The 10,754-nt window shown below is 42.3% G+C and overlaps 2 protein-coding genes across 2 annotated transcripts; both read right to left on the bottom strand.

Moving 5' to 3' along the window:
• Window positions 1-7,576: 7,576 nt before the first annotated feature.
• Window positions 7,577-8,371, bottom strand: LOC111438453. Its single transcript, XM_023076362.1, has 2 exons — window positions 7,797-8,371; window positions 7,577-7,747 (listed from the first exon to the last, which is right to left on the bottom strand). Exons 1-2 carry the CDS (start codon window positions 8,224-8,226, stop codon window positions 7,695-7,697), a joined length of 483 nt encoding a protein of 160 aa, XP_022932130.1. The 5' UTR covers window positions 8,227-8,371; the 3' UTR covers window positions 7,577-7,694.
• Window positions 8,372-8,556: 185 nt separating this feature from the next.
• Window positions 8,557-10,498, bottom strand: LOC111438452 (probable pectinesterase/pectinesterase inhibitor 33). The gene is made up of 2 exons (XM_023076361.1): window positions 9,395-10,498; window positions 8,557-9,329 (listed from the first exon to the last, which is right to left on the bottom strand). The coding sequence occupies exons 1-2, from the start codon at window positions 10,302-10,304 to the stop codon at window positions 8,635-8,637; spliced, it is 1,605 nt and encodes a 534-aa protein (XP_022932129.1). The 5' UTR covers window positions 10,305-10,498; the 3' UTR covers window positions 8,557-8,634.
• Between the last annotated feature and the right edge of the window lie 256 nt (window positions 10,499-10,754).

Genomic DNA, 10,754 nt, shown 5'->3' with positions numbered 1-10,754 from the left:
AAAAAAAAAAAAAAAAAAAAAAAAAAAAAAAAAAAAAATCACCTTTGGCCCCCTTGCACGTGCACGGTGTTACGGTCATGCTCGTTCAAGGCGTGTTGCCCGTGGCCGCATGCCTATGACAAGCCAAACCCTTTATGTCTTTCTATGTTCTAGTGTTTTACTTTTGTATTTCTAGGGAGTATGACATTCGAAAAAATCATGTTTAGGCCTACCAGACATGAAATGCCTAAGAATGTACGATAGAGGGATATGACTAGTTGTCAACTTCTCCCTACCAAAGGTTATGTACTGTGTGCCTACTAAACATAAAATGCCTGAGAATTATATACTGTGAGCCGTTGTTGTTACTCTCTTACTTGCTTATATAACGTCTCTTTCAAAAATCTCTCTCTACCCTTGTTTTCTAAAACCTTATTCTTAAACCGAGTCCAGAGGCTCGAGCATACGTCGCTTGGCCATAGGTGACGTAAGAACAAATTGGCTTAGCTCACTTGTCGTTGGAAAGTCAGTGCCGCACAATCGCAAGTCCGCTGCCATCAAGAGTGCGATTGTGATAAATGGAATTAGAGCTTTGTTAGCTTCGTGACATAGCAAAGACTGAAACTATGTCGACGACAAAGTCGACACCCAAAGCACAAGCCGACCGGCTTACTTTAATAGAGGAGGAAATATTGTTCCTCAAAGAAGTCCCTGACACCATCCGCTTCCTCGAAGAACGGGTGATGGAATTGAATGGAAAAGTCTTACAAATCGATGCAATGGGCAGCCACCTGGATGGGTTGCTAATCGCAAAACTAATGTTTCGAGTGGCTTCGCTCAAAGAAAGAGTTGCTCCTACGAGCAGCTCAAGACCTACTGGTAGCCCCGATAGTTCTGTCGCGCACAAGGAGGGACGTGGCGAAGAGTTCGACGTGCTACAAAATACCATGATGAGTTTATTTAATGGATTAGCTGACGAATTCCGAACAACGATCGAAGCCATCCAAGAAAAGATGGCCGACATGAACACCCAAATTGGGGTGACTAGAAAGCCGTGGTGAACGTCACAGCTGGGAAAACTCATACAGTATCCAACAAACTGAAGTTCCCAGAGCCCAGACCCTTCAAAGGGAACCGGGACGCCAAGGAGCTGGAGAACTTCATCTTTGATGTCGAACAGTACTTCAAAGTCACAACGGCTTGTACCGACGACATAAAAGTGACAGTAGCCTCAATGCATCTCATAGACGATGCAAAACTTTGGTGGCGTACGAAGGTGCAAGACATCGAGAATGGATTGTGCACCATCAACTCGTGGGAAGACCTCAAGAGAGAGTTGAGGGAGCAATTCTTCCCCGAAAATGTAGAACATATAGCAATGGAAAAACTAATAACCCTAAAACAAACTGGAAGCATAAGGGACTATGTCCGACAGTTTCGACCCTAATACTAGATATCAGGGGCACATCAGAGAAAGAAAAGGTATTTTTTTTCATAAATGGGTTATAACCGTGGGCCAAAAAAAAAAAATACACGAGAAAAAGGTTTAAGACCTAGCTATTGCAATCGCCAGCACCGAGAAACTCCTAGACTTTGGGAACGAAGTGAGTTTCCAAAGAAGAACAACACAGACCTCAAACACTGAGGGCAGAACATATAAGCCGCCAGGTCATTGAAATGAAGGCCCCAATAGGCCAAACGAAAGTAACGACAGACCAAGTGGGTGGATAGATAGACCTCTGCAAAATAACCAAGCGGGGACATCTCGAAGACCTTACCCTCAGAAGAACTTTCCGACGGCACCTTTACGATGTCTGTTGTGTAAAGGCCCCCACAAACTGTCCTATTGTCCTCATCGGGCATCTCTCAGTGCACTCCAGGTGTCCATCCAAGAGAGCAACGACACAGTCAAGACTACGCCAGACAGGAGGAAAAATCAAGACAACCCCCGAATGGGTGTGCTTAAATTCTTGTCAGCCCTCCAACGAAAGGTCGACCCAAAGGAGATAATAGAGAAAGGGCTCATGTTCGTAGATGCAACAATAAACTCCTGACCAAGCAAGAGCACCTTGATAGACTTAGGTGCGACCCACAACTTCATTGCCTACCAAGAAGCACGAAGATTGGGACCCACCATAGAAAAGGACCTCGGAAAAATGAAAGCTGTCAACTCCGAGGCCTTGCCTATTGTAGGAGTCTCCAAAAGAGTCTCCTTCAAATTAGGGGCCTGGACGGGAGAGATGGACCTTGTCGTGGTTCGCATGGACGACTTTGACGTAGTACTTGGGATGGACTTCCTCCTAGAACACAAAGTTATCCCAATGCCACTGGCGAAATGCTTGGTGATCACCGACCACAACCCCACAGTAATACCTACAAGCATCAAGCAGCCAGGTAATCTTAGAATGATCTCGATCATACAATTAAAAAGAGGACTCGCACGCGAGGAACCTACATTTATGGCTATACCCCTAATGGAAGAAAGAACAACGGAGGAAACTATTCCAACTGGAGTCAAGGATGTACTAAACAATTATACTGACATTATGCTAGAGAGCCTACCACAAACACTACCACCTCGTCAAGGCATTGATCACAAAATTGAACTCCTCCCCGGGGTTAAACCCCCAGCGAAGAACGCATACCAGATGGTTACCCCTAAGCTAGCCGAATTGAGGAAACAACTAGATTAGTTGTGGGCAGCAGGATTCATCCGCCCGGCAAAGGCACCTTACGGAGCCCCCGTACTATTTTAGAAAAAGAAGGATGAGACGTTGCGTTTGTGCATAGATTATAAAGCCTTAAATAAGGTGACAGTATGCAACAAATACCCACTGTCGATAATGTCTGACTTGTTTGACCAGCTTCACGGGGCTAAATACTTCACGAAGTTGGACTTACGATCAGGATACTACCAAGTACATATCGCCGCAGGGGACGAGCCCAAGACGACGTGTGTAACAAGATATGGGGCCTTTGAGTTTCTGGTAATGCCCTTTGACTTGACAAACTCCCCAGCTACGTTTTGCACGTTAATGAACCAGGTTTTTCATGAATACTTGGATCAGTTCGTCGTAGTATACCTCGACGACATAGTTGTATACAGCACAACCCTAGAGGAACACAAGGTGCACCTGAAGCTAGTGTTTGACAAGCTGCGGCAGAATCAGTTGTACGTCAAGAAAGAAAAATGTGCCTTCGCACAAACATGTATCAACTTCCTCGGACATGTCATCTGTTGTGGGCAGATCGGTATGGATAGCAATAAGATAAAAGCTATCCAAGAGTGGAAAATCCCTACTTCTGTATCTGATGCGCGATTTTCCTAGGATTGGCAAACTACTATAGGCGGTTCGTCGAAGGTTTTCACGACGAGTCGCCCCATTAATAGAACTCCTGAAGAAAGACCACCCTTAGTTGTGGTCAAAATGAATGTCAAGTGGCCTTTGAAAATCTGAAGGCAACCTTGACGAGGGGTCCTGTCTTTGGATTAGTAAATGTTACTTAACCATTTGAAATAGAACAGATGCTTCCGACTTTGCCCTAGGTGGCGTCCTTATTCAAGAAGGCCACTCTATCGCTTATGAAAGTCGAAAGCTCAATGATGTTGAAAGGAGGTACATTGTCTCCAAAAAAGAAATGATAGCTGTGGTCCGTTGCCTACGAGATTGGAGACAGTACCTCTTGGGATCACAATTCGTAATGAAGACGGATAACAGCGCCATTTGCCACTTCTTCGATCAACAGAAATTGACGACAAAACAAGCTCGGTGGCAGAAGTTGTTGGCTGAATTCGACTTCAAATTTGAACATAAGGCAGGAAAAAGTAACCAAGCAGCCGACTCACTGAGTCAGAAGGGCGAACATGCGGCCCTGTGCATGTTAGCCCATATTCACTCAAGTAAGATTGATGGATCGATGCGCGACATCATCAAAGAACACTTACATAAAGACCCATCAGCCAAAGCCGTCGTTGAACTAGCCAAAGCTGGGAAGACACGACAGTTTTGGGTCGAGGGAGAACTTCTAATGACAAAGGGAAACAGATTATATGTTCCAAGAACAGGAGATCTGAGGAAGAAGCTCATTCAGGAATGTCATGATACTTTGTGGGCCGGACACCCTGGGTGGCAACGAACATATGCCTTAATAAAAAAGGGGTACTTTTGGCCAAATATGTGGGATGAGATCATGCAGTACACCAAGACATGCCTCATCTGACAACAGGACAAAGTCGAGAAAGTCAAAGTTTCGGGACTCTTGGAACCTCTACCCGTGCCAACTAGGCCTTGGAAAACTGTGTCTTTGGACTTCATAACACACCTCCCTAAAGTCGGAGAATATGACACCATCTTGGTTATCGTAGACCGATTCTCGGAATACGCAACGTTCATTTCCACTCCCAAATTATGTTCGGCTAAACTAACGGCCCAACTATTTTTCAAACACATTGTAAAGTTATGGGGCATTCTGTCGAGTGTCATCAGCGATAGGGATGGTAGATTCATTGGCACATTCTGGACCGAGTTATTCGCCTTCTTGGGAACGGCTTTAAACATCTCCTAGAGCTATCATCCTCAAATCGATGGACAGACGAAACGGTTAAATTGTTTACTCGAAAAATACTTACGTCACTTCGTCGACGCTCGCTAGAAAAACTGGATACAGCTGCTAGATGTCGCCTAGTTCTGTTTCAATTCTCTAACGAGTTCATCTATTGGAAAGAGCCCCTTCGAAATTGTAAGTGGACGACAGCCAGCCTTGCCTCATATTAGTGACCATCTTTATGCAGAAAAAAAACCCCTCAAGCTCAAAACTTCACCAGAGAATGGAAGTAGACAATAGATATAGCCCAGGCATATTTGGAGAAAGCTTCCAAGCATATGAAGAAGTGGGCAGTCAAGAAGCGTTGCCCCCTCCAATTTCGAGCAGGAGACCAAGTCCTCATCAAGTTGAGACCAGAATAGATTAGATTCTGCAGCCGAAAGGACTAGAGACTAGTTCGAAAATATGAAAGCCCGATTAAAGTCCTTAAAAAGATCGGGGCTACTTCCTATAGAGTTGCGCTACCCACATGGATGAAAATCCACCCAGTAATTCATGTGAGCAACTTGAAGCCCTACCACCCTGACCCAGATGACGACCAGCGAAATGTAATCACTAGACCGAGCATCGATCTGAAATAAAGAGACACTAAAGAAATAGAGATGATCCTAGCCAACAGGGTTAGGAAGATAGGAAGACCCGTACGGAAGATTCGCGAATTCCTTGTCAAATGGAAGAATCTCCCTACGGAGGAAACTAGCTGGGAACGCTCCGAAGATCTGGACTCCGCCGCCACCCACATCACGAGGTTTGAAAGTAGTTGGTTGATAGAGACGTCAACCAATTAGGTGGGGGAGGATGTCACGGTTATGCTCGTCCAAGGCGTGTTGCCCATGGCCGCATGCCCATGACAAGCCAAACCCTTTATGTCTTTCCATGTTCTAGTGTTTTACTTTTGTATTTCTAGGGAGTATGACGTTTTGGAAAAATCATGTCTAGGTCTGCTAGACATGAAATGCCTCAGAATGTACTATAGGGGGATATGACTAATTGTCAACTTCTCCCTACCAAAGGTTATATACTGTGAGCCGTTGTTGTTACTCTCTTGCTTGCTTATATTATGTCTCTTTCAAAATCTCTCTTTCAAAAATCTCTCACTGCCGTCGTTTTCTAAAACCTTCTTTTTAAACCGAGGCCAAAGGCTCGAGCATACGTCGCTTGGCCATAGACGATGTAAGAACAAATTGGCTTAGCTCACTTGTCGTTGGAAAGTGAGTGCCGCACGATCGTAAGTCCACTGCCATCAAGAGTGCGATTATGACACAAGACACGTGCCTCCTCTCAGCTTACTCAGCGGCTTGGCTGACGTCGGCTTTGGCTCAACTCCACAACTCCAGCGGTTGGAAAACGGCATAAACTGCTCGATTTAAGGATTTGATGCCAATTCCCACATTTTTTACCCTCCCAAAGCTAAATTTGACCTTATCGAATGCATTTAAGGCTAGTATAATTCTTGATTACTTAGTTTAAGTTAATTGAAGTTAGGAACTAGAATTATTGGAGAAATTAGGTAAATATTTCTAATATGGTGAAGTGTCTCCATATAGGTTGAAACGATTTTTGAGGGACAAAGTCTGGCCAATCTTGAAAATAAGATAGAAATTTAGTTAAGATCAACTAAGTAAGTGACTCTATTTTCAGTCTGGTTGGAAAATTGTTTTATGTAGGATGACAGATGCCCAATGGCCTTACACGTGTCATATGTGTGATATGGTTTGTGATGTGATGTTATGTTGTGTCTTTATAAGATAAGCTAAATGATAGGATGATATTAATGAAATGTTAAGTTATGTTATGATAAGCTATATAATGTATGAGATACTTTGATGCACTATGATATATTATGACATGCTATGATATGTTTTGAAATAAAGAAAAGCTACGAAGCATAGCCTCATGCCATGATTTGAAAGTCATATTGTGAATGAAATTATTTAAGAAAGTTTATTCGTGCATATTACTAAATGTGATATGTGAGGAAAGAATGGGGTTGTCTTACATAATTTGTTAAGCCACCATGAAAATATGGAGATCTTATACATATTTGTATGTTTATGTGCATTAAGATATTTCCCGTATGATGAGTACAGATGTGTACACTATGAGACAAAAATGATCATCATGCTTAGCATAGTACAACAACGATCGATGTTTCCTTTGGGTGTCTGGCTATAGATTAGAGGAGCTAGCTCGACCAACAGGTCGAGGGGGTGTGCGATCCTACATGGTGAACCCATGCTCACATGTGTGGGTTATATGTAGAGAAATACTACACATCCAATTTGTTAGAATTGGAAAGCCACCTAAAAAAAAACACAGTTTTAAATCATAGGTATGATCATTTTTCATGTGTTTGCATAACTCAACCCCAATAGTGAAAACACTTCTGAAGTATTTCTTAAAATTATTATTCTTATATTTCAGGTAAAGTTCGTCTGAAACTTAGGTGCCATAGTTGCATATTGTTTGAAAGAATCCCAATAAACACCAACAGCTTAACGACAAATACTTGGAATTTATTTTATATTTATTGGGAGTCCTTTATTTACTTTTCCATCCCCAAATTGCTCCCTCCATTTTAAAATTATTGATTCAATTGATTCCCCAACAAAAGCAACCTACCAATACAATCATTCTCAATCATTAAATACAACAAAAAAGAGGGGGCCAATTAATAAATTCTCTTTCTCATTAATTTTTTTAAAATATAGTTATAACAATTTTTTAATTTTCTTTATTTATTAATGTATATATTTTTACTTCTTTTCTTTCTTTTTTTTTTTTTTTAATAATCGTTGGCAACAAGGGGGTAATTATTATTACCTAAGATTCAAATCAAAACAAATCCAAATCCCATTAATCAAGGATTATTGGACAATAAAATTAAAAATAAACAAATAAATAAAACCACATATTCCCAATAAAGCCTACGTTCCCGCAAAATCAACCCGTGAAGAGAGGCTTTTTTTAAAAAAAAAAAAATAATAAAAGAAATAATAATCCCTAACTCTCAAAATTAATTTATAAATTCATAATAATAATAATAATAATAACCAAACTTATGTGTTTCTTACTCAACTAATTATATATTGAAAAAGACAAAATTGTCCTCATCTTAGAGCTTCAAATCCTTTCTCCTTCCTCACATGATGCCGCGGAAGCTCTGCGAATCCCAATCCCACCCGAAAATCAAAACCCATATTAAAAAGTACCTGTAGATTGAGGGTTGCAGGTGGGGGGGTCTTCGAACAGAGAAAGGGAGAGTTGCTTATGAGCGAGGCCAATGTCAAAGAGAATAAGGCCGGATTTAGGGTCATCCACGATTATGTCCTTCACTGGAAGCCATACAAACAGCTCCTCCTGAGTCAGCCCCTGAACGCCGATCAGACTTCCGTAGCTCAGATTCGCCTTAACCACGCTCTCATACAGAACCCTGTTCTCGAATTTGGTCAGACAAGGGCCGTCCAGGAACACTTCCAGAAGGCCGCTTTCAGAGAGGGAGTAGGATTTTACCTCCCTCGGAACAAGCCCCGCCGGCAGCCCCTTAGACCGGAGGAGGTCGTGGATGGTGGAGGAGAGACTAAGGGATTGTGGAAGACAGAGAAGGATGAGGTAAATTGTGTAATAGAAGAAGGCGGCCATGGCGGATTTGGAGAGAAATGAGATTTTAAGAGCAGAGGGTTGTTGTTTTGTTCAATGGGGGCAGCTGTTGATTTTACCATTCTGCCCTCTACTGCCAACACCCCCCACGGCCCACTCTTTCCATGTCTGGCCCACTGGCCGTCCAGCCTTCTTCACTCGGCCCACATTATGAATAATTATTTTATGAAATAATTTATTTTTAATACTATTATGAATAATTATGTTGTTGGCCGTGTAACTATTTTTATTTTAAAATAAATTTTTTTGAAATTAATGGATAGAAATTGGATAATAGCTGAATTTTAAAAAATAAAATAAAATTAGGTTTTAATAAATTTGGGATGCAATCAGATAGTTTATTACATAAATAAAAATGAGATGGAAGTGATAAAATGTAAGAAATGGAAATCAGAGGTCAAGCTTGAAGGGAACTCCAGTGGCCGGAAGCCAAGTATGGCCGGCGATGAGTCTCCGGACGGTGAACTTAGAGGCCACATTTCGGGTTGTAATGGCATGAAAACCAGGCCATCTGACTCGAAGCCGGGTGGAGGCTCTGGGCCCAAAATTACGATACTCCCCATAATACAACGTATCTTGAGCAAATCTAGTACCTTGCCACGCCAACCAACCCATTGGGCTCACCAAGCTATCAATATAGCTTCTCATGATGACGGTCCGCGAGTACTTCTTCCAGGGCCGCCCCAAGTACGTCTTCACAGACCCAATCATGGGCTGCAAATCAGCCGCCGCCCGTATTTGCGAGTTGTGGATCGAGATTCCGCTGTTCTGAAATGGGTCCTCTCGGCCCTGCGCGGTGATCACGTTCACTTGCCCCTTTAAAGGCCTTCGCACGTAAATCAAGCAGTTTTGTAGAACCACTGCCGCGTTCCCAAAAATGAAGTCGATTGTACCGTATACGTAGCATTGCTTGTAGAATTGTCTCTGTGACAGCACCATGAGTGTGTCTTGGTAGCCCTCGAAGCTGCACCGATGGAACACCGATAGGTCCGATGATGACCGTAGTGCCACTGCTTGCCCCATTCTTGGTCCGGCTGTGTTCACAAACCTTATGCCTCGAGCCATGAACCCTGGACCTTGGATACCTGATGTGTCCAAAATATTCAATACTAAATTATAGTTTACCAATCTGTCATATTTAATACCATACCTGCGGTTGCAGAATTGAAGGTGGTGAAGCCGGCGGCGACGCTTCTTCCGCTCGTAATCACGGTAAATCTAATCCCATCTCCGACCAGCATTATGTTCGCATTATCGTTCCCAACTTCAATGTTTTCTTTATAAACCCCACGCTTTATGTAAATTACAAAGCGGCTTCTCCCACGCCTCCTCGCGGCGGCGTTGATCGCCGCCTGAACCGTCCGGAATTTGCCAGACCCATCTTTCGCCACCACCAAATGAGCTCTAACCCTCGCCGACTGCAACAATTTCCGATCACCACTGGAAACCCATGTCGGAAACCCATTTTGATATTCCTCTGTTCCCGTTGTTCTGCTTTTGGTCTCTTCCTGTAAGAATCTCCCATTAATGGCCAAACAATTGCTAATCATCTTGGAAACATTCTGACATTTGATGGGAGTAATAAAATCCGTGACATTGAGATCCGCCGCGCCGGAGCTGCACATATCGATGTTAGTGAGAGCAGAACTGAGCCAAGTTTGCGCATCGAAATCCGTACAATGCCGGAGGCGAGTACCACCGTCGAGACATTGGATAGTACGGTTTAATTGAAAAACGGTATCGTTATAGAGGTTGAAGCAATCGGTCCAAGCGGCTCTCTGGCGAGTGGTTTTACAGGTGGGACCGAATAGGGACACGTAATTTTGAGCCTTGGCGGCTCCTTCCAATGTGGTTTTGATCGCCATTTTCCGAAACTCGAGTCGATTTTGTGGTGGAGATTTGAGGGGTGACATGAAGAAAATGCAAACCTTAGGATGCGGCGTCGTATTGCACCATTTGTTGATGGTGTTGCCGCTGGTTTTTGTTGGTGAAGAAGAGGAATTAGAAAGAAGAGCGAAAAGGGCAATGGAGAAAAATGCGATTTGGATGTGAGGAGCCATTAATTCCGGCGAATATGAGCTCTGCTAAGATATTTTGGATTGGAAGGAAGAAGATGGAATGATGATAATGACAGGAAACAGAAGATGGGATTCTTCTTCTTCTTCTTCTTCTTCTTTGAATTGTTTTCTAAGACGAAAAAGAATTAATTATTTTTGCGTAGCATTTGAACTGACAATGTATGTCAGAAAGTGGTGGGAGCAGGTTTGAGAAACAAGGAAAGATTGTTTTTTATTTATTTATTTATTTATTTATTTATTATTATTGTTTTAATTATGATATGATTTATATAAGAATACCAGCCCATCTATGGTCCATCAATGCTCTCTCTTTCTTAAGTTTATTAGCTTCAAATTCACTCTATATCTTATATACTAAGTATCAAAATTAATTAAAATAGATTATTATTATTTGTTTAACCAAAGTTTCAGCATTACAAAAATACAAATACT

The sequence above is a fragment of the Cucurbita moschata genome, unplaced genomic scaffold (assembly GCF_002738365.1).
Source record: "Cucurbita moschata cultivar Rifu unplaced genomic scaffold, Cmos_1.0 Cmo_Scf00075, whole genome shotgun sequence".
Classification (NCBI taxonomy): domain Eukaryota; kingdom Viridiplantae; phylum Streptophyta; class Magnoliopsida; order Cucurbitales; family Cucurbitaceae; genus Cucurbita; species Cucurbita moschata.
Note: the sequence above shows the minus strand (reverse complement) of the source record. Positions and strands in the feature narration are given on the sequence as shown.